The sequence below is a fragment of the Hippocampus bargibanti genome, linkage group LG14 (genome assembly GCF_051943395.1).
Source record: "Hippocampus bargibanti isolate YZ-2025 linkage group LG14, ASM5194339v1, whole genome shotgun sequence".
Lineage (NCBI taxonomy): Eukaryota > Metazoa > Chordata > Actinopteri > Syngnathiformes > Syngnathidae > Hippocampus > Hippocampus bargibanti.
Genome location: NC_142747.1, coordinates 9,809,103 through 9,835,677, shown reverse-complemented (window position 1 = coordinate 9,835,677; position 26,575 = coordinate 9,809,103). Strand labels below are relative to the sequence as shown.

Here is a 26,575-nt window from a genome sequence, read left to right as displayed (position 1 = left end):
AAACAAAGCTGTAGCATGCGTCGGGATGCGCTGCCCTTTCTTCCCTAATATTGCCACTGTGTCAATAAAATGCCCAGGGGCCTGACCTCTGACCCTTGGCAGCAAGCCAAACAATGCAAGGAGACGCTCTCCTCCACTTGGCAGCCTTGATTATGTGGGGAGATGCTTTGTGGGCACGTTTCAAATGAACCTGTCACACACATGGACAAGTTTAGACTACAAATAAATCATGTTAATCATCACAAGCACGTGGACAAAATCAAACTCAATAAAACTACCTGCCTAAGCTGAAATCCAAACTCGAGAACTCTCGACTGTGAGACGGACCTGCTAACCATTCAGCCATTACTCTTATTGTTGTTTTCTTTTTATTATTATTTGTGTAAATTAGAAACTTCTGTGTCAGTTCTTTAAATGGTGCTTGTTTATTTAATTATTCAACGTGCAGCCAGAAGGGACGCTAACCGTTGCCAGGTGATGCAGTCGGACGCCCAGCGCAAATAGACAGCTGCACCCCCCCCCCCCCCCCCCGCGCGCGCACACACACTGATAAGTACGTATAGCACTATCAGGTGTTATGGAGCGCATTATGTGCTGCGTTCATGTACAATAAACAGTAAGTTAAAAGCAATCATGAATCGTCCGTACGCGTGGGGCTTCCCGGTCAAGCAAATCGGCCTGGAGGATGACTTCTTCATCGACTACGGCGAGGAGGAAATAGTCGATTACCCAGACCCCGGTCAGCTTGTGACTGCTTTTAAACAAAAGGAGGAAGAGGTTATTTTGGCTGCCCAGCTGGGGAATGCTTTGCTCTTGGAAAATCGTCAACTCAAAGAGCAGAGCCTCAAACTGCACGATAACTACACAGACAAACTGGAGGTAAGACTTTTTTAAATAAAAAAATGAAATTTGTGTGTAGATTTGTGTGGTTTTGTGTGGAGCGCGTACTTAAATTGCGCGGTAGGCAGTAAATAAAAGTAAAAGCGTCACAAAAGCGCGACTCCGGGTAACTTGATTTGTTTTCTTTACTCATACTAGTATCGAATAAAAGGCGTATTTTTTGTGAGTGTGTTCATATTCGGTTGCTTGATTGAGCGACACGACAGGGGCTAAAATAAATTAAAACGGGGAACATTTGATTGCAACCGCAACTACAATATCAGGTCTGTCTTGTCTCTGAATACGTACATACTTCGGAGATATTTGATATTCGGGAGCCGCAACGGAAAGTTTGCTCATAAATGTAGCGAGTTAAGTGAATCTTCTTCTTTTCCTTTCGGCTTTTCCCTTCAAGGGGTCGCCACATTTAATCAGTAACCTCCATCTTCAGAGGTATGATACGCATGTTTCTTTTGGCCAAGCTTTTACGTCGGATGCCCTTCCTGACACAACCCTCTGTATTTATCCGGGCTTGGGACCGGCACAAGACGACTTGTGTCCCTTTGTGGCTACAGAACAAGCGAATCCAAGTCGGAAATCTTTAAACTGTGAGTGAGAACACGGTTGGATGTGGGCACCAGTGTAGTTTCATTTTCGGCTTCTGAAGTCCCAAATCGTTTTCTCGATCTGAATGAAGAATCAAGTTTATCAGCAGTGAATCAAGACCTATCTATTTTTTAACATTTAAATTGAGTTGACATGTTTATGATTCATGTCGTGTTTCTGTTTCCCTCCTCACCATCCACCCCTCACATAGGAGCTGCAACAGAGTAATCATGAGCTACGCTTGAAGCTGGAAACCTGCCAGTCTCAGTGGGAGAGTCAGGTGGGTTACCTGGAAAAAGATTCCCGGGAATTGAGTGCTCAGGTTCAGCAGCTCACCCGGGCCTTGTGCCAAGCTGAGCGGGACAAGATACAAGCTCAGATGGATTACAGTGAGAACACACAGCAACTGAAGGAGAAGCTCAACACTGTAAGTCCACCATCCCCCTGCCCCCATACACATACACATGCACTGGTCAGGCTGCCTGTGAGAGTAATTGACTTGTGTCTGTATGAAAGGCAACCTAGGATTAGGTGACCAAGTAACAGTTCCAATGCAGATAAGACAATCGCCGACCCAGTACAACTCATGAACTGTCTGATACACTGTTCTTTCTAAGTCTCTCGAGTATCAGCCTGACACACCAGCCCATGCACACAGCCTCAGTTTTTTTGTGCTCACACAAGTAAAGCAATATGTGTTTTAATTTAGACAGCAGAGCTAAGTAAAACACTCACTCTATTTTTGTGGGATGTTGTATTCAGCAGAATAATGCTACCTAGAACAGTGGTACTAAAATGAACAATTTAAAATATACATCATGCCTTTTTTTGGCTTTTCCCTTCAAGGGGGCGCCACAGCTGACAATCATAATTTAATTGCAGACTTAAAGTTGTGTATATAGTATCATACGGTAGCAAGTTTTGGTAACCTTGTTAGGCTTTATAACTATTTGCTTCTCCTGCAATCATATGACCTAGTGGAAAAATATCAGTAGCGGTAGCTGATTCATCATCCTTTGTTGTCAGTCAAACATTAATAGTTTGATGTGAATGAAGCAGTGTTTACTGTGAGCATAATTGAAGCAGTGACATATATATCTTATCACTTGATATATGAAGTTAAGAGCTGATTGGACTTTGTGATCTTGAGAAGTAAGTGTGTGAACATGTAGAGATGTGTGTCACATTTATGTTACAAGAAAAGTGTTTTGTTCAGAAAAAAAGAGTACCCGTAATCTTTGAGTTCCTGCTCAGTTAAAAATGAATCCAAAACAACACTCCTCTCCCATGTGTGTCAAGGTCCACAGAAAAGCGGAATGTAAATGTGATGCCTTTCCATCCGAGGGCTCATTGTGGAGATAGAGCCCCCTGAAGTGGAGGACAAAGCCAATTTAGATTAAAAAACAGAGGCTGGTGAAGGCAAAGGAAATGGAGAAACAGTTTTTCAACTTCAGTGATGTTGCAAAAGTTGTAGGGTTGAGAAAGTGTGAGGGGGAATCCTCATGTCTGATGACAACTCATCACCTGATTTAGTGTTGAGTGCTTCAAATGATCTTTTGGTGAGTACAGTGTATACTGAAGTATTTAGTTGACAGAATGACTTTTTTTGGTTTTGTGTGGAGCGCTAGAGTGGATTTGTGTGGCTTATTTGGAGGGAGCAGCATGTGAACAGGAAAGCTTTGCTGTAGCGTGAAGGAAATATTGTTCTGACAACAATGTGTCACGTTGTAACTGCTTCGATAGGTGGCCAAGTTTTGAAAAGCATGTAGTAAGTTTGCCTTCAAGTTTTGTCCAGCCCGTTCTCTGGCATGTTGAGGGAAAGTTAATCATTCCACGCTAAATTAATGAATATCCTTTGGGCTAAAAAAATGTTTCATGACAAGGTGAAAATATCTTTTTCTTTTGGTGCGACTCATTTGCTTCACATAAAAATATTGCCATACTGAAAATGAAGTAACAGAACACAGTACTATACCCTGTAACATTAGCACAATAATTGTATTAAGTTCATCCTGTCTACTTGATATCTAATTTAAAACAGCTTACTTCCTTACAGACAGTGTATTTTAGGTGTTCAATTACCTGACATGTTTCGGCGTATACTTCCGCCTTCGTCAGAGTCCGAAACATGTCAGGTAATTGAACACCTAAAATACACTGTCTGTAAGACAAGAATCTGTTTTAAATTAGCACAATAAGATAAAATGGTGCAGTCTCATCTCGCTGTTATGTTTCATTTGAAGTTTGGACTACTGTCTTAGATTGCTGACCGTACATGAATGAGCATTTTTTTAATATTACTCCGATAAATTATTAACCTTATTGCATAAGTATATAGTGCAGGACATTTTCTTATCGTTGATAAGAAAATTCACGGTCCGGGCGGTTCCCTATCTAGAGGATCAACTGTATTGCTAGACATCTATGATTAGTTTTTTTAGGATGCATTGTGATAAATCTACAAACTTGGACTGTATAAAACCGTGGTCATGTAAAATCCTGGCATCTAGTCTTTGATTCTAGTGAAACAAGTTGTTATTGGAAAAGAATCCTATGCTTTGGTGTCCTTTTGTACAGTGAAAAGAAAACATTGATGAAGGAAAGTAATATCTTTTCGACCAAGCACAGACAAAAACAAAAAGCAAATCCAATACACGTTAGAGAGGTACAAATGTTTCATTGGCTGTTTTTGATAGATCCCAAAAGCAAACCGTCCATCATCCCGAGGGAAAGCCATCGTTTTTATGCACTACCCCAGGGACTTGCATCTCGCTTGGCTTGTCATCTGCCCTATACTGTTCGCTCCTCTTGTGGCCTTGGGATGATCCTGAGGAGGGCCATTTGAGGGGATATAATCTCAATCATTGTGTTTTGAACAAATGGAGCGTTTTGCTTCCACTTGTGTTTCTACTTATTCTCAGCGCGTCGCTGGCTCCATTGTGAGAGGGGGTCCGTGTTGATGAGTCTCGCCGGTAATTAAAGCATCTCCAGGAATCGGGCTTCTCGTCCTCATTGTGCTCCCACATACTTGAGCTTTGCTTTTGTTCGTTTTGGGTTACATTTTCCTCCATGCGCACACACTCGCGACGCCCTCACTTCCTATTTACGCGCCCTGAGACACGTACACTCGAGCTGCCCCCTGCAATCAACATTTGAAATGTCCGCCACATTGTTGTTGACCAAGAAATTCACTGTTGCATCTGGCAAATGGAACACTTTGAACCTTGGATTATTTGGCCAATTATGAGACCAGACAGCGACCTGACAAACTGCTCCCTGAGTAAGATAAACAAAGGGTCCCAAACTTGAGGAAACTGCTGAGGACAGGCCAAAAGGTCGACGCATTTATTTGGGCTTTGGACTCCCAATAGTAGCACCGCAGAGGTGTTAAGTTGATTTAGTTGTTCTTGTTCCCTGTTATTTTTACATTCATGTTTTATTTTTCTTACCACGTGCATTCATTGTTAGTTACATTTTTTTATACGTAGAGCTATTCTTTTGTTGCTGCAGCGGGGAAACTGGGTCTTTTGCAGTAAAAAAAAGTTCACATCTGGGAATAACATCGGCACCTGATTGTTTTGTGGAATGCAAGCACACAAAGGCCTTAGGGCAGGAAATAAAAAAGAGGTGGAAAATATGTATATTTTTGTCGCCTTCACAATTAACATTGAACACCCCCAACACCGGGAAGAATAAACCAATATGGTCCCCCGATTTCAAAGAAAAACAACAGCTAACGGAAACAGTCGAGGAGTACAGCACATTTTTTTACTACCGTATTTTCCGCTGTATAAGGCGCACCCCCAATGAATGGTGTATTCTCAAACGTTTTCCATATACAGTATAAGGCGCACAGGCATATAAGGCGCACATACAATGAATGAAAAAGGTTTTCCAAATATAATAAATATATTTAAGTTATCAAATATATGCCACACCACATTATAAGGCACGAACTACAGTAGAAGCTGGGATTATGCACGACTTCTACGGGGGGAAATGGAGTCCGTGGCTGCTGACAGTCAGTGTGAGACCTGTTGTGGCTCAATATTACATAAGGCGCACCTGCATATAAGGCGCAGGGTCATCTTTTGAAGAAAACCACGGCTTTTAGGTGTGCCTTATACACCGGACAATACAGTTAAATATGAAACTGTCGCGGCTTGGAATTGAAGCGGATTTATGTGTGTCAGGATATGTGAGGCAATCTCTTTTCGTCAATGGATGCTACAGCTTCATGTTTGCTTTAAACATTTAGCTTGTAGTAGACATGCACATTCCACCATGACGTCCCTGATCCACTGCTAACAATGATGCTTTGATCCTCTCCTCTTTCATCTAGAACTGATTCATGTCACAAAGAGGGTACAGCAAATGCTGAAGAATGAATGACTCTTTGTGTCTTTGTGTTGTCATAAAATTTATTTGTTTGTTTTTTGTTTTTCACTTCAAGATGACGCCGCAAGAGTGGCTGCCTTTCCAAGCAGCTCCTGTATTTTGTTTTTCCACTTCTTTCTTTCCTTTCCTCTTCCTTTCATAACTTTGCTGCTGTGTTACTTCCAGGTAGAGTGAACGCTGGCGCGAATGGCTGCCGCTGCTCACCCGCACAAAAAAATCCTGTGACTGTAAATTGTCCTTGAGAGTTTTGAAAGGAGCTTAGAAATTAAATGTATTATTATTATTATTATTTTATTATTAAATAAATAGTTACTTAATAAATGTATTAATTACACATTTCAAAAGCACATCTGGTATGTTTCGATGCTCATGTACAAATCGACGTTCTGACACATTCAAGGCATACATGTTAAGTCTCACAATTTGGTTGGGAGACTCCCGATTTTGACCACAATACTCAAAATACTCACTTTGGGTGTACGTGTGAACGGCCATTTCATTTATTGTTGAAATGACCACACTGTTCAGAAACGAGTGACAAAATAAATTTGTGGGGGGTCATGGTGGCTTGTGCGGGTTCTTTGTGGAGCCTGATTGACGGGAATTTTAACCTTGCAGTCTACACTCTGCCTTTGAACGTTGAAACAAGTCCAAATTTCATATGTGCTGAATGTCATGCATATTACCATATTTGGCAATAAAGGTGACTTTGACTTTTTTGCCTTTGAACTATTGGCACAATACAGACAGTTCATTTATAAGGTGAAACAAAAGAAAATGTAAAATACAAAATACCTGTCCATTTTTATACTAATTGAATGTATAAATAAACAATGAAAGTATTTTTGTGCCTTATTGACTTATAATGTACACTTTTGTAACGCTCATATTATTTTAAGACGCACCAAAGAGTCGTGAATATGAAAATCTCCCGATTTTATGATTTCTGAAACTTGACATGTATGTCAAGGTATTTTTGACTTTTTAAATCTCTTCTTTCATGTTTCCAAAACAAACATAACAAATAAACAAACTAGCAAACAAAAAATTAATACATGGCTGAATGGATGGAAATGGATGGATAGATATTATCATCTTATCTAAGGAAAAAAAGAAGATCTATAGCAAATACTACATCCTGTTTGCAGGCTGTGGAAGTTGAGAAGGTGATGTCCAGTGAGCTGCAGACTCTTAAACAAGATCTGAAAAAAAACACCAATCAGAACAGTCCTCAGGATGAAGAAGTGATTAGCGCCATGAGAGAGCAGGTAAGCGAAAGTTGCCTGTATATGAGAATATTTTTGAAACAGTGGTTTGATCAAGTTTTGGAATCCCATGTGCCCTCTATGAACACAAAAATGACACTGGTCACTTTTGGAAACTCCTGTTGATGTGTTTGGTGATTAAATAACTCTCAGTTTGGAGTATCTTACGTTCTGTTTGTGGGTGTTTACCTGTTCAGGTGCTCCGCCTGACGCAACGGGAACAGGCAGTGGAAGAGCGTTTGGAGAGCGTTTGTCAGGAGAATGCTGAGCTGAGAGCCAATTTAGTCTCTTTGAATACACGTCTGGCGATGCATGACCAGCTTAACCAACAACATAACCAACAAGTAGGCACACACACACACACACACACACACACACACACACACACACACACACACACACACACACACACACACACACACACACACACACACACACACACACACACACACACACACACACACACACACACACACACACAACATGCGTGTTTACTGATGACTGACTGGAGGCAGTCTTGCAAATGAACTCGAACTGCGGGTCCGGATTTCACGTGTTCGTGAAGTTTATTGAAAGTTGGCATTTGTTATGGAAGGATTTCTGTGTTTTTGAAAATCTTTATGAACAAATATATGAACTAATTCACTGTCAGATGATGTGCAAAAATGTGTCCACTGCAGGGTTTTTGTAATTTTCACTCAAAATGCAGGACCCACTGCATATTGAGTTTTATGACTGCATGAAGATTCAATACGGCGTTATAAACTTAAGACTCTCTTCTTTCATCAGAAAAAAATGTTAATTCCGAAGTTATATGGGTCGAGAGCAGTGGTTCTTAATCTTGTTGGAGGCACCAAACTCCACCAATTTGATATGCTCATTCAACGAACCCTTCTTCCAATGACTGCGCCTACTAACTGCAGTCTAACTGAGGGGTGGACCTCTGTGGCGGAGGATCCACCAAACCCCTGAGACCGAATCACCGAACCCCTAGTGTTCGATCGAATCCAGGTTCAGAACCACTGGTCTAGAGTTATCTGAAGTGCAAGTGGGGGCAATATCTATCTATATGTATGTATAATATATATAATATATATATAACCTATATGTATGTATAATACATATAGATTTATATAGCACTTTCACAAAAGCTGAAGCTGTAACAAAGCACAAACATGGACAAAACTACTACTACTACTACTTTCATTCCTTTCATCACTTTGCTGCTGTGAAATGTAAATTTCTCCACTGTGAGACTAATAAAGGCATATCCAATCCAATCCAATCCAAAAGGCAAATTCTACGCCCTCGTGCAAGGGAAACACATTGCCAGAGTCTGACCAGCGCTTTATCGACACCGCCTTCTTCTTTTCCTCTCGGCTTTTGCCTTCAAGTGGTTGCCACAGCGAATCAGTGTCCTCCATCTTCAGAGGTTTGATCCGCATGTTTGTTTTGGCCAAGCTTTTACGTCGGATGCCCTTCCTGACACAACCCTCTGTACTTATCCGGGCTCGGGATCGGCACAAGAAGACTTATGTCCCTTTGTGGCTGCAGAACAAGCAACTCGCTCAGTAAAAGGCTCCCAAACACAAAATGGTCATCGACACAGCAACATTCAAAAAAGCAAAGCTATACTGACCATTTGATGACAATGCTCTAGTCTTACCGTGAAATGGGCATCTCTTTCCCTATATTACATCACAAACAGAACTTCAAAGTCCTTTAAGATGCTTTATCTTCCTGTCACAGTATCTTCTTCTTTTCCTTTCGGCTTTTCTCTTCAGGGGTCGCCACAGCGAATCAATGTCCTCCATCTAACCCGGTTTTGTGCATCCTCTTCTCTCACACCAGCGACCTTCATGTCCTCTTTGACCACATCCATAAACCTCCTCTTTGTTCTCCTGCTTGCCAGTTCAAGGCTCAGCATCCTTCTCCCGGTATAGTCACTCTCTCTCCTCTGGACATGTCCAAAACCATCTCAGTTTGGCCTCTCTGACTTTCTCTCCAAAGCCGATAATATGAGTTGTCCGTCTGCTTTACTCATTCATGACCCTATCCAACCTGGTCACTCCCAAAGAAAACCTCAACATATTCAGCTCTGCTACCTCCTCCTGTCTTTTCTTCAGTGGCACTGTCTCCAATCCAAACGTCATGGCTGGTCTCCACCAGTTTTATACAGTTTTCCTTTCATCCGTGCTAAAACCCTTCTATCACACATCACACCTGACATTTTTCTCCAGCCGTTCCAGCCTGCCTGGACACGGTTCTTCACCTCTTCGGCACCCCCGCAAGAAAAAAACGAACCCGAACAAATTCGGAAATGGCGCTCCACATCACACTTTTCAATTTCCGAATAAATTCGGGAATGGCAGTGAATGAGTTAAGTAAATCTATTAATACATTTGTCTTTATTTGTATCTTTGTTTATTCATTTATTTATTTTTGTTCCAGCTCTCAGAAGCATTACAGGAGCTGGAGGTGGCGCAAGGTCGCTCACAGCAGCTACAAGCACAGGTGGAGGAGCTCGAAGAGCAAGTCTGCCTCCAAGAACCCAAAAGCCTTGGCGATGGGTCCCTACTTTCTGAGTTGGACATGGCTGACCTTGGAGTCAGTAAAGAAGAGGTAACAAACAATACATACAGAGTGGTGATTTTGTTTTTCATTAGCTTGAAAGAAAAACTAAAATCAGTTAAATATTTTAATTTTGACTGTCACCTCAAGGTTATATTTCTTCCTTGAATTACAGCTAATAGAAGAAATGGGGTTGATCTGTCAACTACTGTTGCCGCTGGCCCAGAACAGCTCAACATGTGCAGATGCCGATCAAGGGGAGAGCCTAAAGAGCCTTCTGCACCAACTGAAAACCGTGGCCCAAAGTCTGGTGCAGGCCTCGGGAGCACAGGTGACAGAATTATAACTCGTCCAGAATTCTTCAGCCAGAACCTCATCCTTTCACCACATCAACCCCGTCCTCCAAGAGTGCCACTGGCTCCCGGTCAAATATAGAATCAACTTTAAAATTCTTCTTTATACATTTAAAGCTATCCATAACCTTGCCTCCCCATACCTATCTGACCTTCTTCAATTTTCTATTGCCTCTCGTTCCCTCAGATCCTCTTCCTCCCTCCACCTCTGTGTGCCCTCCCTGCCCGTCTCAGCACGATGGGGGACACAGCTTTCAGCTGCTCTGCCCCCAAACTCTGGAATTCACTTCCTCCCAACATTCGTAACATCAATTCTCTTCGCACCTTCAAGTCCCATCTCAAAACCCACCTATTTAAAATTGCATTTTCTGTGTAGCTCTCTCTCTTGTTTCTATTTATAATTGTATTTTATTTATTGTATTCTATGAAGGGAAAAGCCGAAAGGAAAAAATTTGTCATTGTATTTTATTTATTATAGTACATATGCTTGTCTGTTACTGTAAAGTGTCCTTGAGAGCTTTGAAAGGCGCTTAAAATGTAATGTATTATTATTATTATTATTATTACTACTACTCGTATAACATTGTGACATTTCATTTGCACCCCTATCACACAGTTTTAAAAGTAAGAAAAGTATACTTGTCGACGAGCAACGTTCTTGTCACTGAAGGTGCTATGGTCTTATGTTATACGAATGTTGACTCCGGTAGAGTATCAGGCGCACCCTCAATGAATGGTGATTTTCCAAATATAATAAATAAAAAGATACAAGTTTCCCAAATACAAGGCACACCACATTATAAGGCGCTACAGTGGAGGCTGGGGTTATACACTACTTCTACGTTGATGGAGTTGGTGGCTGCTGACAGTAGTTGTGAGAGTAATTGTGAGACCTGTTGTGGCTCAATATCACTTCACATTTAAGGCGCAACTGCGTATAAGGCGCAGAGTCATCTTTTGAAGAAAAATCAAGGCTTTTGGGGGCGCCTCATACACTGGCAAATACGGTAATTATTGTAACCGATTGGTTAAATGCCAACTGATTGCGAGTGAGCTTTAACTACACGAGCAGTGACAATTTATCCTTGTAACTAAATACAGTATATGTTCCCATCCCATTGTCTACGTGGAGAAGCAAACGAATCGGACAAAATGGCGAAACATACTGCTGCCATCCAATCTTTTCGGTTTTTCCCTATTTGCTCCAGAAGCTGCATCATGCTTTGTTGTCCGCATGAATGATCGGTGTGGGAATTGAAGCGCAATGTGTGGTGTACGAGATTGGGTGACGCAGTGCTCCCGGGCAGGGTGTCACCCAACTGGGTCTCATCTGAGTGCTCTCATTTCATACAATCTCAATGTCACAAACATGCAGCACAATCAGATTATTGACACAAAAGTCGTTGGCTGTCTCAGACTCAAACATTTATCCACGTTCTTATCATCAAATGACAGATACAACCCTCACCTGCTCTTTTCCACCTTCAGAAGTTCCAGCTGCAGCAGGAGAATGCCGCAATGAGGCAGAAGCTGCAGAATGTCAAGGTTCAGGTGGAAGTCGCCCAACAGGCCATCAGAGACCGAGATGAAGCCATTGCCAAGTCAGTCATCCTTCATTCCGAATCTTGTTAAAACCAATGATCGTATTTGCGATGGATGTCCGCAGAAACTTAGCACGCTTCAAAGAGTTCTATATTTGCTGCTGTAAAATGTACATTTCTCCACTGCGAGATTGATAAAGGCAAATCCAATCCAAATTCAAAAATTAAGGCCTTATTATCCTCAATGATGTCAGTTAATCCTTTAATCCACAGTTTACGTCTTCCCAACGGCACAAATATAATCCTCAACATTCTTACACGAGATTTTGAGCCTATAATGAGTTTTGCATCACTATAAAATGCATCCTACACATTTAAATAGTACAGTATTTAGAAGTCAAAATATTATTACAACATTTTATGTTATTATAATATAACATTGAGCCAGTAATGACCATTATTTGTGTCAAATTGGGAATTACATCAAAGTGTCCTTAAAATTTTGGTTGCTCAAGCCCACAGACACTACAGGCTTCATCTTTTTTGGACCAATGACTGATTTTTCAAGTAGCCAACGTCCCAAAATCATCCAGTTCAATGTCAACATTGCAAAAGTGTACACTTTTGAAAATGCTGCGCCTGTGCTGCTTTCTTTGTTTACCACTCTTGCATTGCAGATCAAATAAACAAGCTTTTAAATAAGCAACATGACCAAAAAAAATGTTGCTCCAAGAAACATCTGAATGCTGTCAACATTGGATTGGATGTACCTTAATTCGTCTCGCAGTGGAGAAATTTACATTTCACAGCAGCAAAGTTCTGAAAGGAAAGATATAAGTAGAAAAAAATACAAGAGCTGCGAGAAAGGCAGCCACTCATGCGGCGTCATCTTTAAGTCAAAACAACACAAAAAACATAAATAACAAATAATATGACAACACAAAGACACAGAGAGTCAATTATTCTTCAACACTTGCTGTACCCTATTTATGACATGAAGCAGTTCGAAATGAAAGAGGAGAGGATCAAAGCGTCTTTTTCAGAATTAGATCAGGGACGTCATGGTGGAATGTGCACAAGCTAAGTGCTGAAAGCAAACATCCTCCTTGACTTACCGTATTTTCCGCACCATAAGGCGCACCGCATTATAAGGTGCAGCTTTAATGAATGACAATTTGTAAAACATTTTCCATATATAAGGCGATTTCTGACAACTCATTCATTCCCACAATGAATAAACAATTGTTCTATTGTTTCCTAGGTAAAATATTAATATTTTCGTGACACAGTATAGCTTTTAACAACAGCAAGTTATAACATGTAGTGAAACATTTATATATATATATATATATATATATATATATATATATATATATATATATATACATATATATATATATAGGCGGCCCGGTAGTCGAGTGGTTAGCACACCGGCTATAAGTTTGCATGTTCTCCCCGGACCCGCGTGGGTTTTCTCCGGGTCCTGCGGTTTCCTCCCACACTCCAAAAACATGCATGGCAGTTGACCACTCCAAATTGTCCCTAGGTGTGAGTGTGAGAGTACTGTTGTCTTTGTGTGCCCTGTGATTGGCTGGCAACCAATTCAGGGTGTCCCCCGCCTAAGACAGCTGAGATATATAATGAGGAATAAGCGGTACGGAAAATAGATAGATATATATATATATATATATATATATATATATATATATATATATATATATATATATATAGTGTAGGGGAGTTTTGTCTCCATTCAGTAAACACATAAAAACCATTCTGAAGCTGTTAGGATAAATGAACCGTTAGTGCAATCAAAATAGAGTAACACTCGTAATATAACAATAATAACTCAATAACTCTAAAGCAATAGCATAATAACTCAATATTGTTCATGTCCATATTCACAATAAGGCGCTTATAAATCAAATGTATTATTATAATATGTCCAACCTTGTCACACACAACCTTATCACATAAAACTCATGTTATCAGTTCATTCAATATACAGTATAAGGTGCATCGGATTATATGGCGCATGGCATTTAGGTGCACCTTATTGTGGTGAAAAGGCATTTTATTTTATTTTTTTATTTATGTATTAATTTATTTTGGGGGGGTACTGATGGTTATTGAAGAACTTCTGTCTCGATAGTGATTGAAGCCTCCACTGATTCATTTATTGCAGGAAAACCCTGATGGAGGCCGAGTTGGTCCGCAGTAAAAATGAAATGATGTCTTTGAACAACCAACTATTAGACGCCATTCAACGTAAACTGGAGCTTTCACAGGAATTGGAGGCTTGGCAGGTAAGGTTTTCATTTCTGGATCGACGTGGATTCTTTTGGGATGATTACTGAGACGGTAACACATTGTCATTGTGATTTAGTATTCTATTCAAAATAGGGCAAGACAACACAGTTTATTAATGGATATTTCCCTTTTACATGTTCCATCCTGTTCCATGTCGATTTCTTTTTCGTCATAAAACAGCTGCACGGTTTATAATCTCCCGTCTCATCTGCAATTTTACTCCGCTCTTCCTCAGGACGACATCCAGATCGTCATCAACCAGCAACTGAGGTCGCAGCAGCAGTCGGAGCAGCCTCCAAAGAAGATCACCTCGCAGGGAGTGTCATTCTTTCGCAAGTCCAACAAGACGGTTTTTCCTTGGATTGTAGACGCGAATCAAGACAAGGCCCAGTCCCCGTGGCGGGATTGGTTAAGACGAGGCAAAGGGGCATCATATAGCAAGTAAATAACTTGAGGGGCTTCAAGCTACCAGGTGCTTGCTCCAGAGAATTAGTGGGAAATGATTGGATGGCGGACGTTTGATGAAAATCGGCCATAAAGACGCTGGCGATCACAGACGCTGGTGATCAGAATGAACAACAAAGCACAATTCAAGTCAAGTCGCCTTCCACTGTGACTTACCCTTGAACACTTTTTTTTTCATCCTGTCACGGGATGTTGCTCAAGATTGTAAATATTGTTTATTTTTGAGTTATTGATGATTTTTGTAAATGCATTCGCATTGTTTCTTCATGTGGTCTATTTCAGAGAGGCAGCTGCAGGTTCTGCTGTGGGTTAACAAAAAAAGAGAGGGCTGAACTATTGAATTATTTTATTTTATTTACCAAGTTAGATGCACAAGTTACGTTGTCTTCTCTTAGTTTATCAAAAAAAAAATGGGTAAAAGTGAGAGGAAGTGTTCCAGAAAAGTAGGTTGAGAAAGCTTTTACTTTTGCACCTTATATGGGTTTTTGTAAATATACTGTTCAATCATGGCATCGTTTATGTGACGACATTTGGAATGATTTCGAATTGTCATATCGAATAAACATTTCTAATGTGGTTGGTCAAAATGAAAAGAGATTACGTTTTGTGAGAAGTTTGATTGCATCGACGTCATAGCATGTACCATTCACATCATCTAGGGGGCCGGTTGACATTGCAGTGTAGGGTTACAATGATGTCATGTTTTATCCAATGCTCTGCATAGTTTATCTCTGCCCGGAGCATCTATCAACAGCTGCATAGAATACATGTAACTTGTTTGAATTCGAAATTTTGACACCTGTTGACATACTTAGAGATCCGATATCATCAAAATTAAATTTGTGGTAACGTTTCAAAGAGAGCATGGTGGGAAGGGTCCATTTGCAAGAAGAACTTATTCTTGTCAACTGACTGTACAACATAAGCAGGCGCACAACCCCCCACACCCCGCCCAAAAAAAGAAGAAAAAAAAGCATTTCATCCAATTGAGAAAAACAGACATATTCCCCACAAGGTGTCATACATTTTATTTCACAAACAGGCACTGACACCAGCGTTCTTTGGCATTTACAAATGTTTTAATTTACATTATTCTATTTCCTAAACAAGTCAAGTTATGAGTGCATAGTCATGAGGAGAACATGAGCGGCATGATTGGAGGGAGACAGTGACATTCAGAGGTAAATTAGTACAAGAAATCCAGGGTTACATGTGTGGGTGATAAATAATCAACAGTATGGTTGGTATTGAAAATATAACAATTGCTGCAACAATTTAGAATTGACCATTTTGTGTAAAAAAACATTTTTTCCATCACTGCAGAACATTTCGTGTTGTATTAAACTAAGGATATTTTCACCAAATATAATTGTTAAGATTTGATTTGAAGTGCCTTGATCAGTTATTTGATCGTTGTATTTGAATGGAATGTGAGATTTGGGAGTCAACTTGGCAGTGTGGTTAGTGATGAAGTTTCTTAGCTCCACGGTCTCACCTTACTAACCTTCCATTTCTTTTATTTTGGAATGTGAAAGATTTTATTCTGAACAATTACCAGATTATGTGTTACATCCGTCTACAAACTCAATTAACCCGGGGGCCACTGGAGGCAGAGTGGGTGAGGCTGGGCCGCATCATGATTTCCACAAGAAAAGCATAGATAAAACATTGCAATGTTCTTAAAATCTTTATTTTTAACACACAAAAAATGAATTAAATGAATAAATGAAAACATTAATAAAAAAATAAATTAACCAGTAATAAATAAATAAAATAATTATAATGATCATAAGGCAGATAGACGACTGAGAAAACCACAGGAAAACAAATTATTTTAATAAAGTTTCAAATGTCTGTATTAACAGTTCTTGAACCTTTAGCTTTCTTAACATAAATAAAATATTGAACATGAACTGTCCTAAACATGGCTTCTCTTGCCTACTTGTTCAGCTTCACACAAGTTTCATTCGTATCAATCATGCTAGCCTCACTAACATTAATCTTTCATATCAAGGCGGGCCGCAAAATATTCTTTCAGGGGCCGCAGAGTTTGAGACCACTGGTCTACAATATGTCACGCACCAAGCCCACTTTGGCCCATATGTGGCAGAGGTGAGTCATTTTTTTACCCAATTTGTATTTGCAGTGTATCTTATTTTGAAGTCACGTTTAAACGTTACCATCATGACCAGAAAATGCTCATGATTTTTTTTTAATGAAAATACCAGTTTTCATGCAGGTCATATTCTTGTACAGTATTTCTTGTATCTCTAAAAATAGAAATACTCACATTAAATCGGTCTGTGAGTCAAAAAAGGTTGGGGATCGCTGCCTTAGGCCACATCTAGAGTTTTTCAATTAAGTAACAGTTGTTACAGTGATCATTTCTATACACTTGCTGTGTGTCTTTGTAATATTTTGTAAGCCACGTGACTTCTGGACTGGCAGTATGAGCTCTAGCTGCTCTGGCAGTTTAAACAATTTTCCATAGGAAAGCATTGTGGCCTTTGCCCATGTTTTTCCCCAAGATTATTTTGCCTCAATATTTGCATTACGTGGCATGACTTCCGCCCAGAGCTGTCGATTTGAAATACTTTCATTCATGTTTTTTTATTGTGTGTGGTCCCTTCCGCTAATTATCTTGCAATCGATTAAAAACTCGAAAAATATGTGGCACAGACAAAAAAGTCACTCCTATTATTATGTTTAAATGCATTATTACACTTGTAGCAGAGTACACGTTATGTGAAAACACTACTTTTTGTCTTGGAGAATAATATGTCTCTAGTACATACTATGCATTTAATTGACGAACTAACTGAGTTGAGACAACAGACTTCTCATGTCACGTTGACGGGATAGAAGATACAGAGTATATTCAGGTCAGTAATGCAGCGACGGTTGTACAAAATCGGCTGATGATAAATCGCGTTCTCGTTGTGCAGGAAGACAGAATGAGGAAGGGGCAAAGGGTGAATCGGTTTGCATCCACATATGACATCATTAAACTATATGAATCATATTTCCTTAAATGACATCATTCACTGTGACTATTTTTGGTGGATGTCAATATGGGCCTCCAAATGAAAATAATCTATCATAATTGCATTTTTCCCCCACGAAATCAAAATTAGAAACTGATGTGTGCAGCAAACAGACTTTTTTGTGCGCATTACGTTTGAGGTATATGATGCATGTTTAAGTCTACCATATTGCCACTTTTAGGATGTTTTTACCCTTAGAACATCAGTTGCTTGTAGCATTACTTTCATATGTCATCACTCCTACCACAGACAAAACCTATATGTCTACAGTAATTAGAAAACTTGCCATTACCGTGACTTTAAAGCGATGAAAAAGCTATTGCATGCTTTTTTTAGGCTTTTTTTTATGTGAAGAAATCTTTCAAGATGAAGAAAATGATTTCAGACTTGTTTTGCTGCACAAACGGTAAATGATGAACAGGTAAACGGTAAGACGGACATTTGTCATTTGTCTTCCCTGATTGCAAGTGTCATGCAAATGCTGTCTATGGCGTCTTTGCAATTGTGTGCCACCAAAGTAATGGCAAGGACAAGAGTGACGTTTGTCAAATAATGTTGATAAAACGCGACAGATGAATAGTTTATGATATTGCATTTTGACATTCATTATTCGATACATTCAAAAAGACAAAGTCGTTATTGGCTTGAATAAGGCAATGTTTACTTTGCGTTGATATCATTATGTATTCGATGCAGAATCGAGGGCACCAACTGTTGTTATTGTTGGGATGTCTTACCTCAAGTAAAGCAAGACATCAATGGCATTGTTTATAGATCTTATACGTCTTTAATCGAAGAAAAATAGGCATCATTTATGAGAGGAATTTATGAAGTCATGTCCAATATAATATAGTCAAGTTAACGGCTCACTAAGATGCTTTACCATCATGCCTCATTATTGACAACACCTTCAACACGCCTTTTGTCCCGACACACTTCTAAAGTGAAACTTAACTTTATTGCATGACAATGTCTTTGTTATTAAGATAAGAATACTTGACAGCAGCAAAATTATGAAAGGAAGAAAGTAGAAGACAAAAAGTATACAAATAAATACAGTTTAAACACAAAAAAACCTTTGAAATAAATCTCAATGTAAATTAAATCTAAACATAAAATTAAACTTAAAATTATTGCTTCCAATGAAAGCAAGGTTGAAAATACACAGCACAAAAAATAAAGTGGCCATTTGGCAAGTATGAGAAATGTGAAAAATAAAACAAAATACATGGCTGTTGGCACATCCTAGAACCAAAATATGGCAAATTTGATCTTCAGATTTTATTCCCATTGTTTTCAAATTGATGATTTGTGCAGCCACTCCAAAAAGTGGTAAAGTGCTGTATTGTTTGTTTGCAAGGCCCATGCATGAATCACTGCTATTTGAACACTTAAATGTGTCTTATAGTGTGTGTGTGCGTGTGTGTGTGTGCGTGTGTGTGTGTGTGTGTGCGTGTGTGCGTGTGCGCGCGTGTGTGCGTGTGTGTGTGTGCGTATGCGTGCGTGAGCTCCTAAACACTTGATCCGAGAATCACTCCTGACTCTCAGTTTTAATGACCTGATTTGAATCGAGATTTGGACAATATAAATTTCATAATTTCAGAAAAACAGACATTCTTAAAAAAAGAACACCACTTATCCAACCAAACAATCCATTCATTCGTCTTCTATTGCAGTCTCGGTTGAAAATTACATGTGAGCTGTAGTCTTACAACTATAGACTTTGGGCATTAGTCACAGGAAAACAATAATTATAAAACTATTCCCAATCCAATTTAAATTATCCAACCAGTTGTACTTGCATGTTTTTTTGAATCAGGTAATATGCAAATAAATCCTCATGCAAGTATGGAAAACGTGCAGACTTAACACTGAAAAGTCTGAGCCATGAATTAAACCCAGAACTTTTGACTGTTAAGCACACTTGGTATCAACATCCAACACCGTGTCGCTCCAAACGTTCATTCTTGTTCAAATTGAAATGCCGGTTTGGGAGAGGCATTTTAGCTATTTTGTACTTTTCAAAATTTTCCTCCATTCCATTCATCTTCGCGCAGGATTAATCAAAAACAATAAGTGGTATATTGATCCGAGTTTAGAACATTTAGCTTAAGGAACTACTTGTGTGTTCTACATACTTGACAATAAAGATACTTGGCAATAACGATGATTCTGATTCTACTTGTGAGATTTGAAGACTGGAGATTTTGATGATCCAGGCGGTGAGTAACAAATAGGCTGTGGAAAAGTGTCCCAGCCTTTTGCATATATTTTTTTTAATTGAAGCAACTATGTAGCTGAACATTTGCTTTGTGTACTTGATAGTGGACATTTTTTGTAACATATACAAACGTGACGCTGCAATTTTCTTCATGCCTTTGGTGTTGCTTTGTTGTCCGCTTTGGCTCCTGTAAGTCCATTTTCGGTATTGTCGTTCCCTGAGGCGTTTACCAGGCACTCTTTACTGCAAGGTGATGGAGGAAGCAAAGATTATCAAACAGTAGCAACAACAAGATCTATAACATATCATGCATTTTTTTAGGATATTTCCCCCAATTTTACACCGACACAAACTTTAAGTGGTTGACAATTAGAAATACGTCTGTGTAAGCTCTCAGTCGTACAGGAGTGGTCCATCGATGAAAAGGTTTCTTCAGCCTTCATCTCTACTTCTATGAAGGTGGCGGACGTTTCGCTTCTCATCCAAGAGGCTTCATCTGTGAACTAAAATTTTGCTGGTAGCTTTGATCATATATATATATATATATATATATATATATATATATATATATATATATATATATATATATCCCTACAGACCTTTACAAGCTGGCGGTACCGGACAATTAGAAATGTTCAAATGTTGCTAAAAGCATTAGACAAATTTTACAAGGGGGAAGGGGGGCGGGGCATCATCACTGTGAAGCCATTTTGAATTGGGAGTTTGGCCTGCTTTACTTCTGCTTCTTTTCACTCCCAATCTCCACCCATTCTTGTCCAGAAACGGTGCGAAATGAGGTTGTAGCTGCAGAGGATTCTGCATCAACCGATTGGTTCAAGTCCTGTCACGAATTACAAGGTGCGGGTGGTGGACGGCAAAAAACAGGCTGTAGGGAGGAGCAACTGTATTAAATAAAGTCAGCAGGAACAAAATCTAAAACAACACAGTCATCAGAACATTAAGGTCCAAAATAACAAACAAAACCATGACTAAAGAAACAAACCTGACAGGGTGAAACAAGCAAGGACACGACACCCAATGGTCGTGCCGGGATTCCTTTTAGCCACTGATTAAAGCTGCAGATGGGGCCCTACAGTGCCACCCGTTGGTTGCAAACGGAAACGTGACAGGTCTTGAGAACAAATACATGTACCACCCCAGAACCGTCTACCTGCTGCATTCGACTTCATTTAATGCACTGTCATATTGTTTTAACTAATTCTATACGGCATTATATGATGTGATAAATGTTGCCCACTCAGCATAAAATCCTTTATTGCCTTGTTATCTCAGAATGGGAAACAGCCCATCTGTGACCCATTTGGAAGGCTTCATTTTTTGTCTCACCCTTAAACATCCCACGAAGCCCTTTTGATATGCTTTTGTAATTAAGGCCCACACAAAAGATTCTTTAATTGACTTGACTCAAGTTGATTTTTTTCCTGCAAGCTCTTTTATGCTATCGTAGAGGTTTTCCTCATTGGCTTGCTCTTGATTCAGTGGAAAAGTGTCACAACTTACTTCTTCTCATCATCCTTCAGCAGAAATTGGACCACCAAGGCCTTTATCACCATAACGATGATAACGACGCCAATGACTCCGCCCAACACAGAGACAATGATGACAGTTAAAGTATTGTCGACCTCACTCACTGTGGACAAAGAGACATTGGGTGAGAGGTAGAAGACGGGACAAAACCTGTCCACAATGAGATATGTCTTAATGTGGTGCATACGTTGATCCACCACGTAGAGAGTAAAGACAGTGCTGTGGTTGCGGTACTTCTCTTTCGGGTTTCTTGCAAAACAGGTGTACTCTCCTTGATCATCAAAGGTGATATTCCACAGCAGGACAGAAATGTTGTGCTTTTTGGAAGAGCCTACAAACTCTATTCGCTGGTGTTGCACTTTCACTCTGGGCTCCACACCTTCGCTCGGAACCACCCCATCGCATAACTACAAAAATACCCTGACTTGGTTACCCAGCACAACTTTGACCAGTGCGCTGAATCTGATGAGGTCCCTACCTTTTGCATGGTGCCGTTGTTATAATGCCAGCTGAAGTAGAGCTGGTGAATGCCAATGCAGGATGAGAAGGTGCAGGGTAACAGCACAGTGGAGCCATTCATCGCTTCGATCGATGACACTTTTCCTGTTGATACCTCCAGTCCACGAACGTGCAGCACATCCGAATCAAAGACTGGGAATGGGGAACACAAAATAGTTAAATTCTGGTGAGTTGTGAGATTTCATCAGGTGTGCCGCAGGGAAAAGTCAGATTTCACTGAAGCAGTCGTAATAACATATTTTTTTTGAAAACAGATGTATATCCATTCTCATGACATAACATGATGGGCAGGAAATTAAATGTTCTTCCATTTAATGGCCAAACGTGCAGCTAACCTGTATATACAACCAGTAGCAGATCGTCAGGGCCTTCAATGCCTTCAATGCCTTCTCTGCTGACCTAAAAATATCAACCTGGACTCCCTCACAATAAGTTCTGCAGTAGTGATGTCGTTCGCGAACGAGCAGGCTGTTGGAATCGGCTCTTTGAAGTGAACGACTCTTAAGAGGGAGCCGATTGAGGAGGCGACTTCTGCCTCCCCCCGAACCCCTTTAATTGAAGCAGTACGTGATTGTTCAAAATGCGTGGTAAAAAGGTGCACACACACACACGCACAAACGCACACACGCACACGCGCACACGCACACACACACACACACACACACACACACACACACACACACACACACACACACACACACACACACACACACACACACACACACACACACACACACACACACACACACACGCACGCACACACACACACACACACACGCACACACACGCACACACACACACACACACACACACACACACACACACACACACACACACACACACACACACACACACACACACACACACACACACACACACACACACACACACACACACACACACACACACAAATGCACAAATGAAACTTCATTTACGGTACTTGGAACCAACAAGAATAACTGGCCTGGAGACACATGAACATAATGCAACCGGTGACAGTGGCATAAAAAAAGAGTATTCTTGTTCTTAGTTTTTATGTGTGTGGGTCTGAGGAGGCGTCCTTGCTTCATGGTAACCAGAAGAATCGTGACATTATTACGCTGGCGTCTGCCTATCCCTGAGTCCTATTTATAAACACTGTGCTCTCCACACTGACCATCATAGGATCGCATTACACTTGGTGCAAACCGGGATTAAAACATTTTACGCCTGTTAATTGGTGTTTCAGATCCAATGTTTCGTCCCCATTTTTTTTTCCGCGGTTCAACCACAAAAATAAGACCGCCAAACTGCACTTCGGTGCAGTTCAAAAATCAATCTTGTTTCAAATACTGTATTTTGTTGTTGTCAAATCTCTTTATGTTTACAAAGCGTATGTCAGCTGACGTCCTTGTAGTTATTTGGTTCAACTTCCGCCTTTTGATCCTATCCTTTCGACTTCTATTAGTGGATATTTTTATCTCCCATCTGCATGCTCGGGTCCACCTTCTTCTTTTCTATATTGTTTCTTTCAATGGACTTTTACTTTTCTTTGAGCTGTAGTCACTTTTTACTTGTGTCTCTTATTTATCAGAGAATGCATCTTGTAGGAATGTTGGATCGGAAAAGGACGCAACTAGTTGGTATGATTGCATTCTGTGTTTTTAGATTGACAGAGTTGTGTTATCATTGACCATTCAAGAATTTATAATATTTTCATGATGGATATCAGTTGCACAGGCCTGGTGTCATTCCAGAATTTCTTATCATTTTATGGCCTTGCAATTAGTGCACACTCAAGTATATTAGTTCTATATTCACTCCATTGTTTCAACCAAACGTCAATATCTAAATCCAGTTCAGCTAATGGAACAAAATGCAATTGCTGGCATGTCTTGTCCTTGGCTCACAGTCAAGGTGACGTGTTTTATTTAAGTAGGCCACGCATTGAAGAGTTAATGTATTTCCGAGCAAACCCGCAGAGAACGGGCCGAGAACACAATTACCACTTGGATATGATGGGTTGAGGGAGTTGTGATGGGAAGAATGGAACGGAAAGGAGGCAATGTTCACGTAGGAAGAGAAAAAGGCGGTGGCATAAACGGTATGGGTGAGAAGTAGGAGTTTGATCGTCTCCTGGAAGGAACAGATAGATGGACATTATGTTACTGAAATTATATAGCTTGCATGTGATGACTCCCATGAGCATTTGCATCCATGTATTCCAACTTTTGACAGGTTATTGGAACTTGATAGATAAACTAAGTACCGATATGTGTAGGTATTCTATCTAATCAAGGTAATAATATCATACTATTACTATTACTATTACTATTACCAATACCAATCTTAAGGCAAAGACAAAGACAAAGACTGTCACGGTTTGCGAGGTTGTGATGGTGGTTGTGCATGCCAAAAAAGCAGTCAGGGGGGACCAGCAGGTTGTATTTGACAAATTGTATTAAAATAAAGTCAGCAGGAACAAAATTGAAAAACATCAAAGTCATCTGAACAGAAAGGTACAAAGTATCAAAGAAAACCATGAGTAAAAATCTGCCAAGATGAAACAAACCACTGATTGGAACGACCAACACCTATGCAGCGGCAGGCGGGGCCGACAGCGCTATCCGTTGGTCGCCAACTAGAACGTGACAGACTGCCACGGATTGGAACGACCAACACCTGTGCAGGTGCCGGCGGGGCCAACAGCGCCACCCATTGGTCACCAACCAGATCGTGACAAAGCCAAAGACAAAGACAAAGACTAAGACTAAAACAAAGACTAGCAACAACAACAATAATATAATAATAATAACATCTATATCAATATACTACTACTACTACGACTGCTCCTACTACTACTACTATTACTACTACTACTACTACTAATAATAATGATAATAATAATAATTTCCTAAATTATACGTGTCTGGAGTTATATGACCTTGAAATGTGGGTGGCTGTCCAAAATACAATGGAATGCATAGATATTGGTTTATATAGCGCCTTAACAACAGCTGAAGCTGGAACAAAGCACTAACATGGAAAAAAAGGAAATGCTGCCCCTTTGTGGAAGGAAAAAAACATTGCCATAGGTCTGTCCAGCGTGTTATCGGCATCCAAGCAAGAAAAAACAAAACCTGGACTAATTCGGGAATGGGGATCTACGTCATATTTTCAAATCCCAAATACATTTGTGAATGACAGTGAATGAGTTAATATAAAGCGATATTTGTATAGCAGCCAACTGATAATCTTTGTGTGCGAAGAATTATCACTGTGTGGATTTTCATGCTGGTAAGGATGTATCATTTAGGCATTTCTTCATTTCTGTGACCGATCCAGGTTCACATAATTCAGCCGAAATGTATGTTTTGGATCTCGATAACTCAAATTTTATTTCAGGAAGTTTGCACTCTGACATTTTGGGGGGTGAATCACTTTGAAGGCTGATGTGGGTAAGTTGTTTGGATTTGAAGGTATGGATTTACTGTGATGGCAATGAGCCACCTTGTATACAATTAGTTTGACATGCACGAAATTAAAGATGCTATGAATGACAACAAATACACTTCATACCATTGACACACATAAAGACAATTTAAGGTGGATGGAAAGAAGTCAAACTCACCCAGCAGCAGCGCCAACAGCAGACCCAACACATCGGTCTTGTCCAATAACGCCATGACACCACTTATCTTATCCGAATTGTTGTTTTTTTTTACCTTGTCCCGTCACAGACAAATTTAGGCAAAAACAAAATGTGTCTGTCTTACAGGTCTTTGACGTCCCTCCTGTCCCAGGAAGGACGCGTAAAGAGTGCTGTCCAGGCTGGGGAATGCTCCCCCCACACCTTCCCCTGTTTGTGTCCCTGTCTTCCTCTCTCACTCACCCTCACTCTCTCTCTCTCTCTCTCTCTCTCTCTCTCTCTCTCTCTCTCTCTCTCTCTCTCTCTCTCTCTCTCTCTCTCTCTCTCTCTCTCTCTCTCTCTCTCTCTCTCTCTCTCTCTCTGTCTGTCTCTGTTTCTCTCGCTCTCTCTGTCTTTGGTCAGCAGTTTCAGTGGTGATCCAGAAAGCAAAAAAAAAAAACAAAAAAAAAAACAAAACGGCTGTTTGACGACGTGCCGTGAAGTCAGATATAGCCTTCGCACTCTGGCAGCTCAGAGAGGTGGACTAAACCACACAAGAGGAGAGAGCTCGTCTGAAGCAGGCCGGATGGAGTCTGGGAAAAAAGAGGCACAATGAGGGATGCTGATGCGGGTCAGAATGCAAACGTCTCTGCGGCCGGCAATGAAAGAAATGAGTGCGGAAGGTACTGCAGAGGGAGATAGGGGATTAAAAAGGGAGGGAGAGAGAGAGAGGCGAAAGCTAGAAGGAGGGTGGGGAGGCTTTGGGTGTGTGTTAGAGAGGTAAAGGTGATTACCAATGTGGTGTTCATACACACACATTACAATTCGGGGCAATTTAGCTGACTCAGCCGTACTTTACAGGAGTTGAAGATAAAGGAGTTGAAGATCGGTCGGTCCGTCTGTCAGTCGGTATGTCGGTCTCTCAGTCTGTCAGTCGGTCGGTCGGTCCGCCCGTCCGCCTGCCCGTCCGTCCGTCCCTCACTCTCACTCTATTGATCTCTCTGGCCATCTCTCTCTCTCTCTGTCTCGCTCTCATATGTCTGTTTATCTGTCTGTCTGTCCGTCCATCTGTTCAGTCTGTCCTGGAATGTCCTGTCTGTCTGTCTGTCCGTCCGTCTAGCTAGCTATCCAGCTATATATATAGCTATCTATATAGACATATATACGTACATAGATCTACATTTATATCTATATCTACATCTTTCTCCCTCTTCCTCTGACCTTCTCTGTGCCATCAAACGAGCCCTT

General features: G+C 40.4%; 2 protein-coding genes across 2 annotated transcripts; one reads left to right on the top strand and one right to left on the bottom strand.

The window, feature by feature from the left end:
- Positions 1-565: 565 nt before the first annotated feature.
- LOC148888218 (BICD family-like cargo adapter 1) lies at positions 566-14,984 on the top strand. The gene is made up of 9 exons (XM_089013348.1): positions 566-879; positions 1,697-1,912; positions 7,032-7,151; positions 7,346-7,492; positions 9,600-9,770; positions 9,895-10,050; positions 11,561-11,673; positions 13,799-13,919; positions 14,159-14,984. Exons 1-9 carry the CDS (start codon positions 634-636, stop codon positions 14,366-14,368), a joined length of 1,500 nt encoding a protein of 499 aa, XP_088869474.1. The 5' UTR covers positions 566-633; the 3' UTR covers positions 14,369-14,984.
- A 357-nt stretch (positions 14,985-15,341) lies between these two features.
- On the bottom strand, positions 15,342-26,273 carry LOC148888217 (sodium channel regulatory subunit beta-4-like). The gene is made up of 5 exons (XM_089013349.1): positions 25,331-26,273; positions 21,680-21,852; positions 21,389-21,608; positions 21,175-21,304; positions 15,342-19,896 (listed from the first exon to the last, which is right to left on the bottom strand). The coding sequence occupies exons 1-5, from the start codon at positions 25,383-25,385 to the stop codon at positions 19,803-19,805; spliced, it is 672 nt and encodes a 223-aa protein (XP_088869475.1). The 5' UTR covers positions 25,386-26,273; the 3' UTR covers positions 15,342-19,802.
- Between the last annotated feature and the right edge of the window lie 302 nt (positions 26,274-26,575).